This window comes from Hemitrygon akajei, chromosome 1, assembly GCF_048418815.1.
Source record: "Hemitrygon akajei chromosome 1, sHemAka1.3, whole genome shotgun sequence".
NCBI classification, from domain to species: domain Eukaryota; kingdom Metazoa; phylum Chordata; class Chondrichthyes; order Myliobatiformes; family Dasyatidae; genus Hemitrygon; species Hemitrygon akajei.
Window position 1 is genome coordinate 126851341 of NC_133124.1, and position 25119 is coordinate 126876459.

The following is a 25119-nucleotide window of genomic DNA, read 5'->3' on the forward strand; positions in this document are numbered from 1 at the left end:
TTTCCATGTACTTGTGATAAAGAAATCTGAATCTGAAATCTGACTTTATTAAGTGGTTTTGGAGGACGCTCGTGTCCATCCGCACGTACCTTCCTGCTATTTTAACACAGAGGGGGATTGAAATCAGCCTATAGCATCTGTGAGGCCTTTCACGTCCTCGACAGTCCTGGGTTAGGTTGGGTTGTATTTTTTGCCAAAATGGAGGAGGTGCAGCAACCAGCCTGTGCACAGCAAGATCCCACAGACAGCACTATTTGACCAGATACTTAATTAGCATTAACTGAATTTTCTATGGATCCCTCAAGAGTTAAGGAATTACACTCTAACACAGGGGTTCACAACCATTTTTATGCCATGGACCAATACCATTACGTAAGGGGTCTGTGGGCCCCAGTTTGGGAACCCTTGCAAACATCTTGTTTGAATATCAGTAATTTCATTGAGGTAATATTCCATCAATAGTGCACTAAGACAGGGGTCCATAACCTGGGGTCCGTGGCCACTGCTTAATTGTATTGCTCCAAGGCGTAAAAAAAGTTGGGAGCCCATGCACTAGGACAGCATCCTTTATTTTGCTCTGACAGGTTTCTGTCTCAGTAGCTAACACTGAGCAAAAACAGAGATTAGATACTTTCATTTTATTTTTATAAAAGCAACATTATTCCTCTAATTGCTTCTTTTCCCAGTGATAACATCTTGAAACTTGGTGTTAGGTGGTTCATTTAGTCTTGCCCACACAGTCATCTCTCCACGTTCTCAATGGGTTTGAGCATTTTCAAACTCATTCTTACTGATTATTTACCTGCCAGCGGAAAGTTGTCCACAGATTGTCTCCTCACGTAGTCAAACTGTGTAAGAACTGTTGATGAGGGCTGGAATGGGAAACACAGCCCCAATAAGTCACAATACTAAAGGACTAAACATACTTCAGTCCACAAGTTAGTCTCCCTGAACTTGGGAACGGAAATATGTTGATTGGAATGTAGTGGAATGAATTCTAGATTATTTAATGTCATTTCCAGTACTCAAGTGCAAAGGAGAATTAAATAATTGTTACTCCAAATCTGATGTAACTGAAAACGAAACACAACAAGATAAAGAATATAATATATTTTTTTTAAAACACAAATAAATACACAAGATAGCTTATATATGTAGTTTGACTGTATGTCCATAAAGTGATGCCAGGCACAAGAGTGACTTAATCTATCAGGAAATGATAAAGTAGTGGTTGTGGGTGGTGTGCAATTATTGATCAGCCTTACTGCTTAGGGAGAATAGCTGTTTCTGAGTCTGGTGGTCCCGGCATGAATGTTACATAGCCTCCTCCTGGGTGGGAATGGAGCAAAGAATCCTTGGGCAGGGTGGGTGGGATCCTTCATGATGTTACTGACCTTTTTCTGGTACCTTTCTGTATATATATCCTTGATGGTGGGTAGGCTGGTGCCAGTGATGCATTGGGCAGTTTTGACTACCTGCCAACCACAGTACAGTTTCCACACCATGCAGTGATGCAACTTGTTAGCATGCAGGAAGAAGGTCATTTGGCCTGTCTGGTTCATACTAGTTGTGTAGCATTAATCCTGAATGCTTAATACAATTTCATGCACCTAACTTAAAAAAAAATTCATTGCCCACAGCTAGTACTCTCACTGTGATGAATACACACATATACACAAATATCATAAGAAAACAATGCTCTTCTCCCTTGTGGGACATCAAATGAAAGAATGTGCCATTTTTATAATTAATCTGACTCTTGCTTCCAGGTAACTGAGCTGCACAGCATCAGGAACATAAGCAGGTTGCCCCGGGAGACAAAGAAACATGCTGTGGCAATTATCTTTCATGATGAAACATCAAAGACATTTGCCTGTGAGTCAGGTAAGCAATTACTTGTGCATCTATAGCTTGAGGAAGCTCAGACCCATTTTGGAACTGTAAACCCATCCAGACTAACATGCAAAGAAAAGATAGAAAGACAGAATATTTTATCTTTGAGATAATTTGATGCAGATATTATGTTGACAATGAACTGGAACCTTTGATTTTTTTATATATAGAAGTACAATATTTTTTAACATTAAGCAAAGATAAGTATTGCTCTAAATAAAAGAGATGTTTTCTCATCCTCTAATACTGTTTAAATTATATCCCTGAGATACTATTAATGCACTTTATAATGCAGTTTGTGATGTGTTCTGTGTCTTTTATGTAACATTGCCCATGGCACCAGATATCTCACAACTGGCGCATTGTAGAATGCAGGGAATTGGTTAAAAATGTGATGGTAGTTCATGGACTGATGGGATTGAACTATGTTGTCTTTACTTTGCAAAGAAAAAGTTGAAAAAAATTATTGTGTCCACCAGTACTTGTTGATTAGGTTATTTCACTCTGTAGATATCCTAATTGAATTGTTCTGAATTTTCAGAGATGCTTAATAACACTATGGAACAATTTCTGTTAACAGTCTCTAATGTGCTCAAGATAGTTAAGAAGATTTCAACCCAATTTAACATAATTTTTTTAACTGCTTCAAAGACTTCTGCTGAAAGCTGTGTTTCACTTCTTTTTCTTCTGATTCATTCTTCCAATCAATTATCCTCAATAAAAGGCCTTTAAATAAATAAATATTCTTTTAATTCCAATCAATTATCCTCAATAAAGAGCCTTTAAATAAATAAATATTCTTTAATGCCTATCAATTATCCTCAAATAAAAAGCCTTTAAATAAATAATTATCTTTTAATGCCTATCAATTATCCTCAATAAAAGTAGCTTTTAATTTAATTCAGTTCCTCTTTTTGCTAAAATGGTTGCAAGCTTTTCTTTTAATTATGCTAAATATAGGTAGTAAAGTCACTGGAAAGGAGTGCCTTTTGGGTATGGAATTTGTGCGAGTTACAATTTCATTGAAATAATAAAAAGCCTAGTAGCTTATAATGTGATACCAGCAGTCACCATCCTTTAGTATTTCCTGAGGTGTTAACAAGCCACTGAGCCAATGTAAATGTCAGAAGATTCAATTATCAAACATCAGGCTGCATAAGTCTGGGGGAAAATGTTAAGAGGGAAGATACCTATTTGGTGGTAAAACCAATTTGTAGATAGGAAATACATAATTCGGAAAAAGGATCTAGTGCTTTCCCGACGTAAATGATGAATAAACTCTTCTCGAGTTTCTAGTCGGGTATAGGTATTGATGATAACCGACGTTTCAATGAGATACTCTGCCATCTTCTTCAGGGATGATGCCTGAAGGGATAATGCTTGAAGTGAATAGGTTACAGCAGTAGAAGATCAGGAACAAACACTCAGTAGCCACTTTACTTGGTACAGGATTTAACATGTCAGCTGGAGCTAATCAGTTTTCCTCCTTCTGCAACCTCCTTCAGCCCTACAGATATAGGTATTCCTCCATAAAGTGAACACTGATTGTATTTTCAGCTGTGAAGCACTATGCACTGTTTTATTAAGTTAAATGTGCAAGGCAAATACCAATCTTTGATTGTTAGGTCTCAATGTACAGGTTTAAGTGATCTACAGAAAATAAAAGATTAGCTTTAATTGTCACATCAACATCAAAACATTGAAGCATACAATTAAATGAATCATTTGCATTAAATTAGATCAATAAGGATTTTGCTGGGCAGACCGCATGTATTGTCATACTTCTGGTACCAACATAGCACGCCCATCATTTACTAATCCTAACATCTCATTCTTTCACTGCTCTGCATTTGTGGTTTCTAAATGACAATAAACTGAATCTGAATCTGGATGTACTTCTTTGGAATGTGGGAGGAAATGAAGGACCCGGAGGAAGCCCACATGGTCACAGAGAGAACGTAGAAACTCCTTACCGGCAACAATGGGAACTGAACCATGATGGGTGATCACTGGCTCTGTAGAGCGATAATGTGCAACCATTGATCCAGAGAAACATTAGCAACAAACGGAGATATTCAGCAGGCCAGGCAGCATGTGTGAAGAGTGGAATCGAGTTAACATTTAAAGCCAATGACTTGTTAGCTCTGTTTCTCCTTTCATTGATACTCCCTAACCTTCTGAGTACCGGCAACCAATGCATTAGACTATAAGACACAGGAGTAGAGTTAGGTCATTCAGCCCATTGACTCTGCTCCAATATTTCTTCCGGCTGATGTATTATCCTCAATCCCATTTTCACCCCTTCTTCTCATACACCCTTATTAATCAAGGACCTTTCAACCTCTGCTTTAAAATATACCCAATAACTTGGTCTCCACAGCATTGGTGGCAATGAATTCCACAGATTCACCATCATCTGGCTAAAGGAATTCCTCCTCATTGCTGTTCTAAAGGGATGTCCTTGTATTCTGAGGCTGTGCTCTCTGGTCCTAGACTCTCCACTGGAGGAAACATCCTCTCAGCGTTCACTCTATCTAGGCCTTTCAGTGTTTGATTTGGTTTCAGTGAAATTCCCCCATCATTCTTCTAAACTCCAGCATTAGGCCTGTTTTCATTATGGAAAATTACCCTTACGGAATTCACAAATCATTATCCCGAAGTCCTAAGTACAGAAGACAAGTTGCTCTCATGGAATCTGTGTGAAAAAAATAAATAAACACAATTTTTTTCAATCTGCATTTCTTGACACGTGCTTCATACATTATGGAAAATCAGAATACAAACCATTCTCTAGGAAGGCAAGCCCACACATCCTCTTAACTTAAGAACTGCCTGCATCTCCAGTATTCCTACTTTTCTTTCATACTTACAGCTTCTTTGAAATGTTAACTAGACTTTTGGAAGGTTCTGATGGTAACTCACTGTTTATCTGATGGGAGAGCTGACCTGCACTCATGATTAAGCACAGTGCCCTTCAGACCAGCGTGCTACCTCCACTAGAGATGAGCATTGTAACTCCAATGATTAAAAAATGAGAATATATTGTGAAAAGAATTCCCTTGGGCCAAATCAACTCGCTTCAAACCCAATTGCTATGATGTTTAAGCAGAAGCTAAGCATATAATAAAATGTTGAAGCTTGGTGCACCTCCAAGGCATTGAGAAATTGTCTGCGCCTTAGGAGCCAGTATTTCATTAATATGGAAGGACGTGTGCAAAGGACTTTCCAGTAAGATGGGGGGAGAGCACAGAACTATTACCAGTAATTGCATTAATCATAGATTCTTTATCTTACAACATATATTGGATCAATCTGTCAAACTGTAATGATGGCATGCATGTATTTGCACAGACATTGAAGGTCTGGAGTTGATGAATGTGCTTGTGTATTTGCTGGAATTTAATTTAGCACAATCCATAAGCAAGGTAGTTTAGATGGGCATTAAAATCTATTGAAAAACATAGAACTTAAGACAGATGCAGGTTCAGAATCAGATGTAGATTTATTTATCACACTCACCTACCCACACTCATTCACGTATGACACTGCAGTCACACTAGTGTTTATTTTGTCATGTACCTCGTGACAAGTTAAAGAACCAGCAGAAATGGAAAACACATTGGAGTCTGGTATTGCTATAAACTAATAGTGTTTATTAGTAAACTATGCAATGCAGTACTATAAATGCAAATATCTTAAACAGGTTAGCAATGATATATATGTACATAAGTGTGGAAAATGGAACAAAACTAGGCTCTTTCAAACCTAGGAGTGAATGAATAGAGTCTTACGATGATGAAGAGAGTTCAGTTCAGTGCGAGGTAGTTACTTGAGTGGCGTTAGTGAGAGAAGGGGGGAGAGAGAGAGAGAGAGGTGAGCTGATGCTGTCGATCTTCCCGTTGTCTTCCGAAATCCTGTTGAAGTCACCGACTATGACCATAACACGTACAACCGTTCTTCAGTGGTGGAATTATCACCCAGGCAAGGGTGGACACAGAAAATAATTTCCCACCGGTCGCACCTTTTCACACTGTGAGAGCAACTGATCAATTTCCCCAAATCGATCCTCCAAAAACCCCCCAGCTGCTTGCGGGTGCAACAAAGCTCGTTCAGTGTCCGAAACTGTGTGTCTGTCTCTGCAGGAGCGGACCTGTTTTTTATCTCCACATGTTGGGCACCAGCTGTCCATCAACCTACTCTGCCCTCCTCTCTCTGCAGGAACTTTACAAGCAAGCAAGTGTCCTCGAGGAAAGATAAACAGCTTGTAGAGAAACCAAAACATCAATCTTTCGAGCAGTTTCTGTCTCTCTCTCTCTCTCATTGCGCTGGATGCCTCCCTTTCTCTCTCTTAATAGCAGCACAGTTCATAGGGTCCGTTCTGGACCCCATCACAGACTAGGGTCATTTCTGAACCCCGTCACAACATGTATTCGGAATTTGCTGTCTGGTGTGTTGGTTAGGATGCAACATGCAAAGAAAGACAACATTCGACAATTATGAAGTATGAAGTTTAACTAAAAAACTAAAGTTAGAGGTTAAAGTACGGTTATGGAATAAAATATGAATTATAACATTATATGTTATAGCACAGTACAGGCCCACAAAGTTGTGCAAACCTTTTAACCTATTCTAAGATCAAACTAGTCCTTCCTTCCTACATAGAACTCCACGTTTCTATCATCCATGTGCCTATCTAAGAGTTTCTTAAATTTCCCAGTGTATCTGCCTCTACAACCATCCCTGGCAGGGTGTTCCATGCATCCACCACTCTCCATGTAAAAAAAAACTTTCCTTTGACATTAACCATTTCCGTCCTGAAAAAATGTCTCTGGCTATCCACTCAGTCTATGCCTCTAAACATCGAGTACACCTGTGTCAAGTTACTTCTCACCTTGCTTCATTCCAAAGAGAAAAGCCCTAGCTCTCTCATACGTCATGCCTTCTCATCCAGGCAGCATCCTGGTAAATCTCTTTTGCCCCCTCTCTAAAGCTTCCACATCCTTCCTATAGATAGATAGATAGATAGATAGATACTTTATTCATCCCCATGGGGAAATTCAACATTTTTTTTCCAATGTCCCATACACTTATTGTAGCAAAACTAATTACATACAATACTTAACTCAGTAAAAATACGATATGCATCTAAAATCACCCTCTCAAAAAGCATTAATAATAGCTTTTAAAAAGTTCTTAAGTAGTTTACTTAAATACATTGAGTCCTAACCCCGGCACTTTAACATATCTTACTCCTGGCGGTTGAATTGTAAAGCCGAATGGCATTGGGGAGTATTGATCTCTTCATCCTGTCTGAGGAGCATTGCATCGATAGCAACCTGTTGCTGAAACTGCTTCTCTGTCTCTGGATGGTGCTATGTAGAGGATGTTCAGGGTTTTCCATAATTGACCGTAGCCTATCAGCGCCCTTCGCTCTGCTACTGATGTTATACTCTCCAGTACTTTGCCCACGACAGAGCCCGCCTTCCTTACCAGCTTATTAAGACGTGAGGCGTCCCTCTTCTTAATGCTGCCTCCCCAACACGCCACCACAAAGAAGAGGGCGCTCTCCACAACTGACCTATAGAACATCTTCAGCATCTCACTACAAACATTGAATGACGCCAACCTTCTAAGGAAGTACAGTCGACTCTGTGCCTTCCTGCACAAGGCATCTGTGTTGGCAGTCCAGTCTAGCTTCTCGTCTAACTGTACTCCCAGATACTTGTAGGTCTTAACCTGCTCCACACATTCTCCATTAATGATCACTGGCTCCATATGAGGCCTAGATCTCCTAAAGTCCACCACCATCTCCTTGGTCTTGGTGATATTGAGATGCAGGTAGTTTGAGTTGAATGGAACACAATATTCTAAGTGTGGTCTCACCAGGGTTTTACAGTGCTGCAACATTACTTCACTCAATACTTGAACTCACTCCCTGACTAATGATGAGCAACACACATATACCGTAGATTCCGGATTTTAAGCCGCTACTTTTTTCCCACATTTTGAACAGCTTTGAACTTTGCGGCCAATAATCCGGAGCGGCTAATGCAAAGTTTTTTTCATGCCGCCTCGTAAACATTTTGCCTCGTAACAGTAGACCAATAAAATTGATGAGTAGTTCACAGAGGTCCAATGAAATTGTACGATAAATCAAGCGCACTTTCACAATTAAATTATTGTAAATCAGTCATTTGTACTCACCCTCATCAACATGGAAAACACTCGAAGCATTGTGCTACCTACCCTCTTAGTTTTAACTATATTTGTTTTCTGTACTACATCGCGGGATGCTATGACGACACACCCGGTTTCGCGGCGTCTTGTGGGAAAATGCCGTTTGCGATGAAACGGGACGGAGGGGGTCGAGCGGCGGAGCGGCTTTGGATCTGAGCGAAATCTGCTTTTAAATGCCGTTTGCGATGAAACGGAAAGGAGGGGGGGAGCGGCATTACGCGAGCGGCTTTGGATCTGAGCGAAATCTGCTTTTAAATGCCGTTTGCGATGAAACGGAAAGGAGGGGGGAGCGGATTCCGCGAGCGGCTTTGGATCCGAGCGAACTCTGCTTTTAAATGCCGTTTGCGATGAAACGGAAAGGAGGGGGGAGCGGATTCCGCGAGCGGCTTTGGATCCGAGCGAACTCTGCTTTTAAATGCCGTTTGCGATGAAACGGAAAGGAGGGGGGAGCGGATTCCGCGAGCGGCTTTGGATCCGAGCGAACTCTGCTTTTAAATGCCGTTTGCGATGAAACGGAAAGGAGGGGGGAGCGGATTCCGCGAGCGGCTTTGGATCCGAGCGAAATCTGCTTTTAAGTTAAAGGTATCAATAACTTTTCCTGGTAGGCTGCAGTATATATATTTTTTACCAGTCGTTAGGAGATATTGGAATGTTGTTCAGTAAAGAAGTATACGCAACGTATATTTAAAAGTAGCCGCGTACGGGCACGGTTCGAAAAAAAGCATTTGCAATATGTATTTGTTTTTGTTACCATATGGATTTAATTAAAAGTTAAAAAAATCCTCACGTGTAATATCTTTCTGTGTAAATATCTCATATTACAACGTGGGACACCTGCGGCCTAAAATCCGGTGCGGCCTTTACATTTAAAAAAATGATTTTATTTCTAAAATTAGTGCCAGCGGCTAAAAATCAGGTGCGCTCTGTAGTCCGGAATCTACGGTACTTTCTTAACAGCTCTATCAACATGTTCCTATGTACCTGAACTACTAACCCAACATGTACATTCCTCTATTTTCAGATTAATGTCCTTTAATAATAAGTACCTTCAATGATCTCCACAACTAATTCTCCGTCCTTTGTGGAATTCATAGTTTTTGACTGTCAACAGTATCTCCAGCAGTTGTCTTAAGGAGATAATAAAAGCATTGGCAATAATCCCAAATACTTCTTTATAAATTGGATCATACTGGAAAATATTACAAGGTTTCATTCTTCAGATTAAATAAGGGTGTTCTGCAATTGGCCTGAAATAAGGTCATAGTTGGGAGCCTAACATCAAAGGATGCACATTGAACTGAAAGGACAGGCAGATAGGCAGAGAGGGTGGGGTGGCTCTGTTGGTAACAAATGAAATCAAATCCTTGGAAAGAGGTGACATTGAGTTGGAAGATGTAGAATCCTTGGGGTAGAGTTAAGAAACTACAAGGATAAAGAGATCCTGATGGGAACTACATACAGGCCTCCAAACAGTAGCCAGGATGTGGGATATAATTTGCAATGTGAAATAGAAAATGCAAGTAATGAGGGCAATGTTACAATAGTCACAGGGGATTTCCATATGCAGGTAGATAGGAAAAATTATGTTGGAGCTGGACCCCAAGAGAGGGAATTTGTAGATGTCTTTTTAGAGCAGTTTTTGGTTGAGTCCACTAGGGGAAAGGCAATTCTGGATTGGGTGTTATGTAATAAACCAGTTTTGATAAGGGAATTTAAAGGAAAGGAACCCTTAGGAGACAGTGATCATAATATGAAAGAATTCACCCTGCACTTTAAGAGTGAGAAGATATAGTCAGATACATCAATATTACCGTGGAGTAAAAGGAATTACAGAGGCATGAGAGAGAAGCTGGCTAAAGTTGATTAAAAAGGGACACCAGCAAGGATGATGGCAGAACAACCATGGCTGGAGTTTCTGGAGGCAATTTGGAAGATGCTGGATACATACATCCCAAAGGTGAAGTAGAATTCTAAAGGGAGGGTGAGGAAACCCTGCGTAACAAGGAGACTCAAAGACAGGGTAATAGCAAAAGATATTGCATATAATAGTTCAAACATTTTGAAAATTTTGAGGATTGAGGAAGCTTTTAAAATCCAATAGAAGGCAACTAAAAGTCTATAAAGAGAGAAAATATGAAATATGAAGGTAAGCTATCCTAAAATATCAAAGTGGATATCAAAAGGTTTTTCAGATATATAAAAAGAGCAAAAGAGAGTGGATATGGGAACACTGGAAAATGACCTTGGAAAAACAGTATTGGGGGCAAAAATAAATGCTGGAGGAACCTAATAAGTATTTTGCATCAGCCTTCACTCTGAACGACACTAGCAGTGAGCCAGAAATTTGAAAGTATCAAGTGGAAGCTGAAAAACCTGAAGGTAGATGTCACCTAGACCAGATGGACTACACCTTAGGGTTCTGGAAGAGGTAGCTGAAGAGAATGTGGAGGCATTATTAAGGATCTTTCAAGAATCACTAGATTCTTGAGGACTGCAAAATGGCAAATGTCACTCCAATCTTTAAGGAAGGAAGGAGGCAGAAGAAAGAAAATTGGAGGCCAATTAGCCTGACTTCAGTTGTTGGGAGGATGATTAAGAATGAGGTTTTGGTGTACTTGGATGTGCATTATAAAATAGGCCAAAATCAGCATGGTTTCCTTAAGGGGAAATCTTGCCGGTCAAATCAGTTGGAATTCTTTAAGGAAATAACAGGCAGGATAGACAAAAATATGTTAGTGGATGATGTTTACTGGAATTTCAGAAGGCTTTTGACAAGGTGCCGCACATGAGGCTACTTAAAAAGATAAGAGCCCATGTTATTTCAGGCACCACCAGGCTCAAGAACAGTTACTACCCCTCAACCATCGGGCTCCTGAATAAAAGAGGATAACTACACTCATTTAAGGACTCTTTTATCTTGGTATTTCATGCTCATTATTTATTGTTATTTATTTATTATCTGCATTTGAATAGTTTGTTTATAGTTTACTGTTTACAGATCCTGTTTCCAGTTGCTGTTCTATAGATTTGCTAAGTATGCTTGCAGAAAAAATATCTCAGCGTTGTAAATGGTGACATTATGTACTCTGATCATAAATTTTACTTTGAACTTTGAAGGTACTAACATAAATGTAAGATTAGCTGATAGGCAGGAGACAAAGATTCGGAATAAAGGGGGGCTATTCTGGTTGGGTGTGGTGTTCCCCAAAAGTTGGTATTGGGACCATTTCTTTTCACATTATATGACAATGATTTGGATGATGGAATTGATGGCTTTGTGGCCAAGTTTGCAGACGATACAATGATAGGTGGAGGAGCAGGTAGTGTTGAGGAAGCAGGCAGTCTGCAGAAGGATTTGGACATATCGGAAGAATGGGCAAAGAAATGGCAAATGGAATATTATGTAGGGAAGCGTATAGTCATGCGCTTTGGTAGAAGGAATAAAGGTGTAGACTATTTTCTAAACAGAGAAAATTCAGAAATCAGAGTTGCTAAGGGACTTGGGAGTCCTTGTGCAGGATTCCCAAAAAGTTTACTTACAGGTTGTGTCAGAGGTAAGGAAAGCAAATCAATGTTGGCATTCATTTTGAGAAGACTAAAATTAAAGGACAAGGATGTGATGCTGAGGCTTTATAAGACATTGGTCAGACTGTACTTGGAGTATTGTGAACAGTTTTGGGCCTCTGATATAAGAAAAGAAGTGAAAATTGTTGGAGAGGATCCGGAGAGGTTTCACATGAGTGCTTCTGGAAATTACATGGTTAAATTATGAGGAGGATTTGATGGTGCTGGCCTATACCTGTTGGAGTTTAGAAGAATGAGGGAGAATCTCATTGAAATCTATTGATTACTGATAAGCCTAGATAGAGTGGACGCCTAGAGGATGCTTCCTGTAGTGGACCAGAGGGGACAGCCTCAGAATACAACAGTACTGTAATTACATATTGGCTGCTATTCTCTCAACATGAACTGTGCCGTCACTTTCACTTAGAGAAGATGCTGGTGCAGATAGTCTCCAGATTGTTAAGGCCAGCATTTGTTGGGGAAACCCGTGATCGCATGATGGGCACTCTTCTGAGAACCAGATACAGTGGCTATGATTAAGTGCCTCCCAGTGCAATGGGCCAGCAGTGCTTCGGGGCAAAGGCTTCTACTGTGTCATTGCTGTGAGCAATTAAGTGTGCTCAATGTGGTAACACGGTCCCATGAGCGTTGTGATATGGTGCTGGAATACCTGCTACAGGGTTCCACACGATTGATTATCTCCATCCATCATGTGGGAGCAGTTTTACTGGATTTGGAGACTTAACGTACTACCAGCCTGGACACATCTCAAGAATACTCCGGCTGTCCTGTTTGGCTCCTTTGCTGGAGATAGCTGCTGCAAAAAGCAACATGAATAATTTGGAAGCCTTAAGCGTTCACATTTCTCCGATTAGTGGATAGCCTAGCCTACAAGACTGGTGAGAATGGAGTGACAGGAGAGAAACCAACAATCTCTCAACACAATGTCCATCTGTAACCTCTTAAAGATGTGAGCCCGTAATTCTGTGTGCTGCAAACAACTTGGTGATTGCTTGACTGCTGAACGCACAATTCACTGCCACTTTACATTTACATTACACACCTCATACCCTCGCTAACATGGTCACTGTCCTTCTGTGTTTTCATAGCACTGCGGCTACCCAGAAGAGTTCCTCATGCCAGGAGTCACTTTGTCACTTTATCATTTCGTGCCAAAGTCACCTTAAGTGTATTATTAATACTTCTGTGCATTAGTTCTTAGTGTGGGACTTAAAACTTTCTTTGTTTGATTAAGAGTGATGTGTTTAACCACATGTACATCAAAACATCGTGAAATGTGACATTTGTGTCAAATCAATGAGGATTGTGCTGGGTGTCGTATTATTTTATTTATTTATTTAGAGATACACTATGGTAATAGATTCTCCTGGCCCAATGAGCCCATGCCTCCCAATTACACCCATATGACCAGTTAACCTACTAACCCATTCATCTTTGGGATGTGGGAGGAAGCCCACATGGTCATGGGGAGAACGTACAAACTCCTTACAGACAGTGGCAGAAATTGAACATGGGTTGCTATTGCTGCAACAGCATTACGCCAACCGCTACGCTACCATGCCGTCTAATTTTGCTTTAGTGTAGCCTGACTCTTTGATCTGAACCAGCGTACAGTAATTAGTGTGAAATTAGATTATTACAGCTATTCTTTTTATGCTTCCAGAGTATATTAATATGTTGATGTGGGTTAGGTAGGTAGTTTGCTGCTGATGTGATATGTTAACAGCAGAATTGTCTGTTATACACAGCTTTTCACATCAAGTGCATTTCAATATAGGATTTTTTTTTTTGTCCTCAGGATATTGGTCATAATGACTGTTAAAGGCAAAGTAATTAGATATAAACCTCCAGAATATTGAAATACTTGACAATTCTGTATTTAACTATTGTAGGACCAGAGGGCACAGCCTCAGAATACAAGGACATCCCTTTAGAATAGCGAACAGGAGGAATTTCTTAAGCCAATGGGGGAGGGGGGTGAATCTATGGAATTAGTTGCCACAGATGGCTGTGGAGGCCAAGTATTGGGTAATTTAAGGCAGAGATTGATAGGCTTTTGATTAGGAAGGACATCAAAGGTTACAAGGAAAGGCAGGATAATGGAGTCAAAAGGGATAATAAATCAGTCATGATGGAATGATGGAACAAACTCAATGGGCTGAATGGCCTAATTCTGTTCCTTATATTTGTGTCTTATATTTGGTTGTATATTAGTTTATGCATTTGTGACAGTTAAGAACCGCTTAAACGCAGTTAAATGAAATTATTATTGTGGCACAAAGACCATTCATCCCAATTAGTCCATGCTAACCTCCAGCTGAGCCATCCTATCAGTCCCACTTGATTTATACCCCTGTACTCCTAGATCATATTCTCTCTGGCATGGCAACCAACTGCTCCATTTTTATGATTCCTTTGCCTCCACTGAGAGACAATTTCAAAACGACAATTAAGTTACCATCAAAAAGACTCAATCTGAGGAAAGAAATCAGGAGGCACTTGTCCTCACCTGTTTAATGTTAGACTTGACTGGAAGAAGAACAGAAATAGCTGAATAATGATAAATCTGTGTTTAATCACTTTTAATCTTAATGTTGTCATCCATGTCTCTGATATTTACACAATTATTCTTCTGCTTTGAACCTGGCTTTATATTTTCCACCATACATGTTTGAAGTAAAAAGGGATTTAGACATATGAAACTACCCAAACTGAGATTAAAGCCTAATACACTCAGTGGCCACTTTATTAGGTATCTCATATTTCATTCCCATTCTGATGTTTGGGCTGAACAACAAATGAACCTCTTGACCATGACTGCATGCTTTTCTGCATTGTGTTGCAGCCACATGATTGGCTGGTTAGATATTTGCGTTAATGAGCAGCTGTACCTAATAAAGTGGCCACTGAGTATATTTCCTGAACTTAAGATTCACACTAATGAAATGGGGATTCTGTGCAACTCCAAGCAGGCCACTCAGAGGTAAGCTATCAGGCTTGTGCTGTGTTATCACAAAGATCATTACATGAAAGCAGCCAGCAGTAGATCTGCACCTCCATGTTGACTGCACTCTCAAGCTCATCTTATCCTTCTCCATTGGCAAGATGGAGTACGATCCAAGGCCCAGGTGTGATTTTGCAGTTAATTTTTAGCATTGCCATCATGATCTTTCAAAACTTTTTCCTAATTGTAGATTTTCCATAGAATCCACCAGCAGAGATTTGCTAAACAGGATGCAAGATCTGTAACTGCATTGGATTGAGTGGAGATTGAAGATTATGAGCAGTTTATGAGCTTGTTTTTTTCTTCTCAAGATGGCGCTGGTCTTTGTTGAGATTGTGGTTCAGACTTAGTTATTTTTTAAGGCTGTAGGAGTGGTTTTGGGGACAGAGAGGGGGTTAGGATTCAGGTTAGGGTTTAGTGACAGTGTTGTGGGGAAGCTCAAGGTCAGATTAGTGTTCAGGGTGCAGGATGTAGAGGAGTTAGAGATCAGACCTCCACTCTGAACTCTGTGTTCCACATTTGAAGTCCAGTGATGTGACAAAGAAGACTGCAGTGATCTGGTTCAGTGATAGTGATATCCACAGTCGACTGTTCTGTTCTGCACCTGAAGGCCAGTAAAATGGACAGGGGGGAAGTTCCAAGGAGATCAAGGGCTGGTCAGTTGGTGCACATGAAGTTTGAGCCTGGGGTTCAGGGGTCAATGATGAAGATTGAACCCCGAACATTGATTGGAAGTCCAGAAATTGAAGCCTGATGTCCAAATCCTGGAGACAGGATTAGGAGTACTGCCCACATGCATGAGTAGGTCAGAAGGAGGAAAGGGGCTTACTTTTGTTGTTTCATTGCTTGCTGTGTTCTATGTTGTGGGCATGTTTGGGACTGGCGACACTTGAGGGATGTCCCCAGCACACCCTTGGGTATTAACGCATTTCACTGTACAACTGATAAATCAGAATCTGAATCTAAGCTCTTTTTTCATTAGCTGTTCGTATTTATCAACAAGAGATTTTACTACTGTATCCCTGAATATTTATCCCTCAGTCAACAGATTAACTCTGTTGCCAATTTCCTGATTGTGGGAGCTAGTAATGAATAAATTTGACTGCAATGTTTCCTTTATCAGAATAGCCTCTTGTGAAGTGCTATTAAGTGCTTTGGGACTTTCTTAAAAGGGACTTAAAATGTTCAATATAAATGCTGGTCTACTTTTTTATGCTGGCTGATCTGATTAGGAGACTCAGAAATCAGTAGGCTTAATTTGAATGTGCCCATAAAATTACCACTTGGGCAAATTCTCCAGGCAGCACAAGCTATGCAGCAACAAGCAACAAAAAGACCCACGCACAATGAAGTGCCAATTTATAGTGTGTCAAGGAATTACACAGAGGATGCTAATGAGAATTCCAGGATAGTAATCCAGCTGAATGATTCGGACAGTCGGGTTTCCCATTTGGCAGAATCCCACATTAGTATTGGATCTTGATGCTTTTTGCGATTCAGAAGGTCTTCAGAAGTCAAGAAAGAATTGCTTACGGCCATTTTATTAAATATTGCAAGAGCAGAAAACGAACAAAAAATATCAAAATCTGGTTTTAAATCACTGGCATTTGTTGTGAAATTTGTTATTTTGCAGCAGTAGCACGGTGCAATATATAATGTAAAAAAAATCTATTGTGAGGTATTGTAGATGGGTTCAATGTCCATTGAGAAAACTGATGGTCTGATAGTGGAGGGAAAGAAGCTGCTCCTAGAACATTAAGTGTGTGTTTTCAGGCACCTGTACATCCTCCATGATGGTAGAAATGGCAGCGGGTCATGCCCTGGGTGAAGGATACCACCCTTTTGAGACATCACCTTTTGAAGCTGTCCTTGATGCTGGGGAGGCTAGTGTCCACGAAGGAGCTGGCTGAGTTTACAACTTTCTGCAGCTTTTTCTGATCCTGTGTGGTGGCCCCTCCATGCCAGGTGTGGAAAACTCTCCACGGTACATCTGTAGAAGCTTGCTGGAGCCTTTTGGAGCACAAATTATTGAGAGAAATGAGCTGAGAGAACAAAGAAACGACAAAGGAAAAAGAGGCCCTGCTCATCCCAACACAGACTAGAGATAGCACAACAATTCCTGTGATAACAACCTATAAAATCGTCAAGTTCAAATGGTGAAGCTTCTAGAGAAATACAGAAGCAACAGAACCATAATTAGTCGAAAATTCACTGAACAAAAATGCTGGAGGAACTCAGCAGGCTAGGCAGCATTATGGAAAAGAGTAACCAGTCAATGTTTCGAGCCAAGATACTTCATCAGGACAGAGTCATACGTACAATGCCTATAAAAAGTATTCGCGCCTCTCCCGGAAGTTTTCGTGTTTCACTGTTTTACAACATTGAATCAGTGTTGATTTAATTTGGCTTTTTTGACACTGATCAAGAGAAAAAGACTTTCGTGTCAAAGTGAAAACAGATCTCTATAAAGTGATCTAAATTAAATACAAATGTAAAACACAAAATAGTTGATTGCATAAGTATTCACCTCCCTTTAATATGACGCACAAAATCATCACTGGTCAGCCCATTGGTTTTACAAGTGTCATAATTAGTTAAATGGAGATCACCTGTGCACAGGCAAGGTATTTCAATTGATTGTAGTAAAAATATCTGAAAGGTCTAACTGCTGGTGAGTCAGTTTCCTGGCAAAAACGACACCATAAAGACTGAAGAACACTCCAAGCAAACCTGAAAAAAGGTTATTGAAAAGCACAAGTCAGGATACGGATACAAGAAAATTTCCAAGTCACTGAATATCCCTTGAAGTACAGTTAAGTCAATTATCAAGAAATGGAAAGAATATGGCACAGCTGTATATCTGCTTAGAGGAGGACATCCTCAAAAACTGAGTGACCATGCAAGAAGGGGACTAGTGAGGCAGGTCACCAAGGGAGTGATGACAACTCTGGAGGAGCTACAAGTTTCAGTGGCTGAGATGGTAGATAGAACAACTATTGCCCAGGTGTTTCACCAGTCACAGTTTTATGGGAGAGTGGCAAAGAGAATGCCACTGTTGAAAATACTCACATGAAATTTTGGCTAAATTTTGCCAGAAGCATGTGGGGGACTCTGAAGTCAACTAGAAGAAGGTTCTATGGGCTGATGAAACCAAATTTGAGCTTTTTAGCCATCAGACTAAACACTTGGCACATCATCAAAAACACACCATCCCTACCGTGAAGCATGACGGTGGCTGCATCGTGCTGTGGGGATGCTTCACTGCAGCAGGCCCTGAAAGGCTTGGGAAGGTAGAAGGTAAAATGAATGCAGCAAAATACAGGGATATCTTGGAGGAAAACCTGATGCAGGCTCTAAGAGAACTGCAACTTGGGAGAAGATTTGTTTTCCAGCAAGTCAATGACCCCAAGCATAAAGCCAAAGCTACACAGAATGGCTTAAAAACAAAGTTCATGTTCTGGAGTGGCCAAGTCAGAATCCAGACCTCAACCCAATTGATAATTTTTGGCTAGACTTGAAAAGGGCTGTTCTCTCACAATGCCCGCACAATCTGACAAAACTTGAGCAGTCTTGTAAAGAAGAATGGGGAAAATTTGCATTGTGCAGATTTTTGGACTGTGCATTGTGCAGATGTGCAAAGCTGATAGAAACCAATCTACACAGTCTCAAGACTGTAATTGCTGCCAAAGTACATCTACTAAATACTGACTTGAGGCAGGTGAATACTGAGGTAATCAATTATTTTGCGTTTCATATTTGTAATTAATTTAGATCACTTTTTAGAGATATGTTTTCACTATGACACTGACGAATCTTTTTCTGTTGATTAGTGTCAAAAAAGCCAAACTAAATCCATTGTGATTCAATGTTGTAAAACAATAAAACATGAAAACTTCTGGGGGTGGGGTTGAATACTTTTTATAGGCACTGTATGTAGGTGATTATATAAAAATGCAAGCAAGCGTAGGAAAGTTAAACTGCAAGAAAAATAATAATTATATGCTCCAATCCAACATTATTGATGATTTGGAACACGATAGAGGCATGGATAAAGTGGATAGCTAGATACTTTTCTAGTGAAAGTGACTACTGCAAGGGCATAGAATGTTAAGGATTGGAGGAAAGTATCAGGGGATGTCAGAGGTAAGTTTTTTACAGAGAGAGTAGTGGGTGCAAATCCCTGTCAAGTGTCATGTTTGAGAATGATACATCAGGGCGATTTATGAACTCTTAAATAGGCACGTGGATGATAGACAAAATGGAGGGCTAGAATGATCTTTAAGAGGTTAAAAGATCACCACAACATCGTGGGTCAAATGGACTGTACTGTGCTGTAGTGGTCTAGGTACAAGGGGGCTGTCAGAAGTAAGTTTTTCACACAGAGTGATGGGGGCATGGAATGTATTGCCGGCCATAGTGGTGGAGGTTTAAGAAACTCAGATAGGTACATGGAGCATTGGAAAATAGAGGGCTATGCAGTAGGGAAATTCTAGGCAGATACAAATACTTTATTGTCACCGAACAATTGATACTAGAGCGTACAATCATCACAGTGATATTTGTTTCTGCGCTTCGCGCTCCCTGAAGTACAAATTGAAGTAAATATAATAAAAATTTAAATTATAAATCATGATTAGAAAATAGAAAAGGGAAAGTAAGGTAGTGCAAGTCAAGTCCGGATATTTGGAAGGTACGGCCCAGATCCGGGTCAGGATCCGTTCAGCAGTCTTATCACAGTTGGAAAGAAGCTGTTCCCAAATCTGGCCATACGTATCTTCATGCTCCTGAACCTTCTCCCAGAGGGAAGAGGGACAAAAAGTGTGTTGGCTGGGTGGGACTTATCCTTGATTATCCTGGCAGCATTGCTCCAACAGCGTGCGGTGTAACGTGAGTCCAAGGATGGAAGATTGGTTTGTGTGATGTGCTGGGCTATGTTCACGATCTTCTGCAGCTGCTTCCGGTCTCGGACAGGACAACTTCTATACCAGGTTGTGATGCGCCCTAGAAGAATGCCCCAGAATACCCTAGAAGATTCTATAGTAGTTTACATAGTCGGCACAGCATTGTGGGCTGAAGAGCCTATAATGTGCTGTAGATTTCTGTGTTCTGTGTTCTATTAGATCAAGTTCAAGTTCAGTTTATTTTCATTCAACCATACTCCTGTATACCACCTAATGAAATAAAGTTCCTCTGGACCAAGGTGCAAAACACAGTGCATATAACACGCACGCACGCACGCACGCACACACGCACGCACGCACACACACACACACACACACACACACTACATGAAGTAATATTACCATAAATAAATGAACAAATAATAAGCATTTACAACACAAGTGAAATCATTAAAGCAGTATTACGCTACTGGTGCTTCATTAATGATGAGATCTGGGTGGTGGCAGGGGGTTCAGCAGGCTTGGTGGAGGAAGCTGTTTCTCATCCTAACAGTTCTTAACAGTCAGCAGCATCCCCTTACGGACAGCTTGCTGTGCTAGGAGACCAAGAAATTCTGAGCAAACCATATGTGTATTTAATATTTCAGTAATATTTGAGTAATCTTATAGACAATAGACAGTAGGTGCAGGAGTAGGCCATTCGGCCCTTCTAGCCAGCACCGCCATTCACTGTGATCATGGCTGATCATACACAATCAGTACCCCGTTCCTGCCCTCTCCCCATATCCCTTGACCCCGCTATCTATAAGAGCTCTATCTAACTCTCTCTTGAATGCATCCAGAGACTTGGCCTCCACTGCCTTCTGGGGCAGAGCATTCCACATATCCACCACTCTCTGGGTGAAAAAGTTTTTCCGCATCTCTGTTCTAAATGGGCTACCCCTTATTCTTAAACTGTGGCCTCTAGTTCTGGACTCACCCATCAGCGGGAACATGCTTCCTGCCTCCAGTGTGTCCAATCCCTTAATAATCTTATATGTTTCAATCAGATCCCCTCTCATCCTTCTAAATTCCAGTGTATACAAGCCCAGTCGCTCCAATCTTTCAACATATGACAGTCCCGCCATTCCGGGAATTAACCTTGTGAACCTATGCTGCACTCCCTCAATAACAAGAATGTCCTTCCTCAAATTTGGAGACCAAAACTGCACACAATACTCCAGGTGGGGTCTCACCAGGGTCCTGTACAGCTGCAGAAGGACCTCTTTACTCCTATACTCAATTCCTCTTGTTATAAAAGCCAGCATGCCATTAGCTTTCTTCACTGCCTGCTGTACCTGCATGCTTGCTTTCATTGACTGATGTACAAGAACACCTAGATCTCGTTGTAATTCCCCTTTTCCTAACTTGACTCCATTTAGATAGTAATCTGCCTTCCTGTTCTTACCACCAAAGTGGATAACCTCACATTTATCCACATTAAACTGCATCTGCCATACTCACCCAACCTGTCCAAGTCACCCTGCATTCTCATAACATCCTCCTGACATTTCACACCGCCACCCAGTTTTGTGTTATCAGCAAATTTGCTAATGTTACTTTTAATCCTTTCATCTAAATCTTTAATGTATATTGTAAACAGCTGCGGTCCCAGCATCGAACCTTGCGGTACCCCACTGGTCACAGCCTGCCATTCCGAAAGGGACCCGTTAATCACTACTCTTTGTTTCCTGTCAGCCAGCCAATTTTCAATCCATGTCAGTACTCTGCCCCCAATACCATGTGCCCTAATTTTGCCCACTAATCTCCTATGTGAGACTTTATCAAAAGCTTTCTGGAAGTCCAGGTACACTACATCCACTGGCTCTCCCTTGTCCATTTTCATACCATTCTTGTTCACTTAAATAATTCATTATGAGTGCATACATCATGATACTACCATGTGATATGTGGGCATTTAAAGTAACCTCAAAGTTAAACTCACATTTCGGACTCCCACGTCTTCCTTTGAATTAGTTTAATGTTTTAACATTACAAAACATAACATTGACAGTGAAGTATTTTTAAAACGAACCCAGGATATCAATGGACCTGATGAAGCACAGCAAGATGTTCAAAGTAAAAGAAACTCAATGAGGAATGGCAAGTGAAAAATGCAGCCCAGCATGTGCAGAGACTGTTGAGTTGAAAAAAGGCAGTAAACAGAAGAATTCACAGATCCATAAACAGTAAGCACCGGCTGATAGTAATCATAAAAAACAGTAGAAGTGGCTGGTTACATTGGAAAGATAGACACGTTTGATTACACAACAGATAACCGGATTTTATATACTGAACAAATTCAACAGTATTTTGAAGCAAATAAAATAGACAATGAAAACAAGTCCTAATTTTGCTGAATGCATTGGGTTTAAAGGCATACAGAATACTTCAAAGTTTGATTGCTCCAGCCAAAGCAGCAGGAATGAGCTTTGCTGATATTGTCAAAGTGATGCAGGAACATTTAGAGCCAAAGTCATTGTTGATTACAGAATGCTTTAGAGTTAATGAGTGGAATCAAAAGGAATGGGAGTCCATTTCAGCGTACATGGCTGAGTTGCTGAAGTTATCTGAGCATCGTGAGTTCAGTAATGGTTTTAATGATGCTCTGAGAGATCATTTAGTTTGTGGAATCTTACAAGAAAGCATTCAAAAATGGCTCCTAATTGAAGCACAACTCACATTGGAATGAGCAGTTGAAGTTGCTGTATCAACGAAAATAGCAGACAGAGATGCAATTGAGTTGCAGTCTGGAATGAAAATGAACATAAACAAAATTGCCACACTTAGCAGAATCTGGCCTGGCCAAACAAATTGTGTTAACAATGCGACAGGGGCTCAGGTACACCAGACTGATGCAGATTTAAAGGTGAAACTTGCAGAAAATGCAGCAAAGCAGGACACCTACAAAGAGTATGTTGGGAAGACAAAAGTAAATGGTCTGCACAGAGAAGAGAAAAAGCTAAAAAGTCAAGTGCAGTTTCAAGAAGAGCACAAATCTGCATGCTGTTGATGAAAACTCTGATCATGATGAGAGGTACACAGGACTGTGTAGCCTTGAGATTTACAATGTGAAAAACTAGCATTAGACAAGCAATATGGCTTACACCAGAAGTGAATGGCAAATTAATTAAAATGGAATTAGACACCGGTTCAACTGTTTCACTCATTCTACAAAATGAGTTTAAGAGGTATTTCAAAGATACAAACTGAAGCCTGCAGATATCCAGCTAAGATCTTTTACTGGTGAAAAGTTAACTCCTGAGGGAATGACATTAAATTCATGACAGTGAAATACAACAACCAACAAGCCACATTGAGCTTGTATGTGGTAAAAAAAAAACAGGAGGACCTGCATTGTGAGGGCGTGATTGGCTGAGACAACTACAACTTGGTTGGAGATCCATCCACCATTTACATGCCATATCCTCTGCAACAGAGTCAACTGATAGTAAAATAAGAAAGATACTGGATGATGCCACGACTGTCTCCATGCTGAACACCATGGACCATTGTCCAACAGAGAACTAACAGGTCGTTGTGTCAACCTCTGCCCCTGGTTGATAGATAGATAGATAGATAGATAGATACTTTATTCATCCCCATGGGGAAATTCAACATTTTTTCCAATGTCCCATACACTTGTTGTAGCAAAAACTCATTACATACAATACTTAACTCAGTAATAATATGATATGCATCTAAATCACTAACTCAAAAAGCATTAATAATAGCTTTAAAAAAAAAGTTCTTAAGTCCTGGCAGTTGAATTGTAAAGCCTAATGGCATTGGGGAGTATTGACCTCTTTTCATCCTGTCTGAGGAGCATTGCATCGACAGTAACCTGTCGCTGAAACTGCTTCTCTGTCTCTGGATGGTGCTATGTAGAGGATGTTCAGGGTTTTCCATAATTGACCGTAGCCTACTCAGCGCCCTTCGCTCAGCTACCGATGTTAAACTCTCCAGTACTTTGCCCACGACAGAGCCCGCCTTCCTTATCAGCTTATTAAGACGTGAGGCGTCCTTCTTCTTAATGCTTCCTCCCCAACACGCCACCACAAAGAAGAGGGCGCTCTCAACAACTGACCTATAGAACATCTTCAGCATCTCACTGCAGACATTGAATGACGCCAACCTTCTAAGGAAGTACAGTCGACTCTGTGCCTTCCTGCACAAGGCATCTGTGTTGGCAGTCCAGTCTAGCTTCTCGTCCAACTGTACTCCCAGATACTTGTAGGTCTTAACCTGCTCCACACATTCTCCATTAATGATCACTGGCTCCATATGAGGCCTAGATCTCCTAAAGTCCACCACCATCTCCTTGGTCTTGGTGATATTGAGACGCAGGTAGTTTGAGTTGCACCATATCACAAAGTCCTGTATCAGTTTCCTATACTCCTCCTCCTGTCCATTCCTGACACACCCCACTATGGCCGTGTCATCAGCGAACTTCTGCACATGGCAGGACTCCGAGTTATATTGGAAGTCAGATGTGTACAGGGTGAACAGGACCGGAGAGAGTACGGTTCCCTGTGGCGCTCCTGTGCTGCTGACCACTGTGTCAGACCTACAGTCTCCCAACCGCACATACTGAGGTCTATCTGTCAAGTAGTCCACTATCCAATCCACCATGTGAGAGTCTACTCCCATCTCCGTTAGTTTGTGCTTTAAGATCTTGGGCTGGATGGTGTTAAAGGCACTAGAGAAGTCAAGGAATGTAATCCTCACAGCACAACTGACCCCATCTAGGTGAGAGAGTGATTTGTGCAGCAAATACGTGATAGCATCCTCCACTCCCACCTTCTCCTTATACGCAAACTGAAGCGGATCCCGGGCGTGCCTGGTTTGTGGCCTCAGATTCTGTATTATCAGCCGCTCCATGGTCTTCATCACGTGCGACGTCAAGGCAACAGGTCTGAAGTCATTCAACTCCTTTGGTTGTGGTTTCTTCGGTACCGGGACAATACAAGATGTTTTCCACTGTCTGGGTACTCTTCTCTGATCTAGACTCATGTTGAAGATGCGCTGTAGTTGGAAAGCATATTGAACCAAGGAAGGGCCACAGTGCTTAGAAGAATTGTGAAAGTGCCAAAAGCAGTGGTCAGCATGTCTGAGAAAGCTTCTGATATGTTCAGACAGTTACTTGCAAAACGTGGCTTAGTTTTAAACTGCATGATGACTTCAAGGAGCTTCAGGAAAGTTGCAGGCTTTTAGCTTTTGTGAATATAAAGAACCAGAATCTACACTGTGTGTATGATTGTTGCATGAACTTCAAGTGGTAGACAAAAAGTTGCTTGTAAAAGTAAATGCAAAGACCAACACCCAGCTGGATAAATGGAAAGCCGAACAGAAAAGAATTAATGAGTTATGACAACAGAGGATAAAACAGGTGATGTTGTGGATAAGGAAACCAAGAGGAGAGATCAGATTATAAAGGGAACAATAGAAGGATTAATAAGA

At 40.8% G+C, this 25119-nt stretch overlaps 1 protein-coding gene across 3 annotated transcripts in view; it reads left to right on the top strand.

Annotated features, from left to right (window-relative positions):
• The window catches only part of dok6 (docking protein 6), a 512624-nt gene that overhangs the window by 297587 nt on the left and 189918 nt on the right, over nucleotides 1-25119 (top strand). For all 3 annotated transcript variants that reach the window (XM_073051653.1, XM_073051670.1, XM_073051661.1), the window contains exon 3: nucleotides 1770-1884. In XM_073051653.1, the coding sequence (XP_072907754.1) occupies nucleotides 1770-1884 (115 nt within the window). The remainder of the gene's footprint in view (nucleotides 1-1769; nucleotides 1885-25119) is intronic.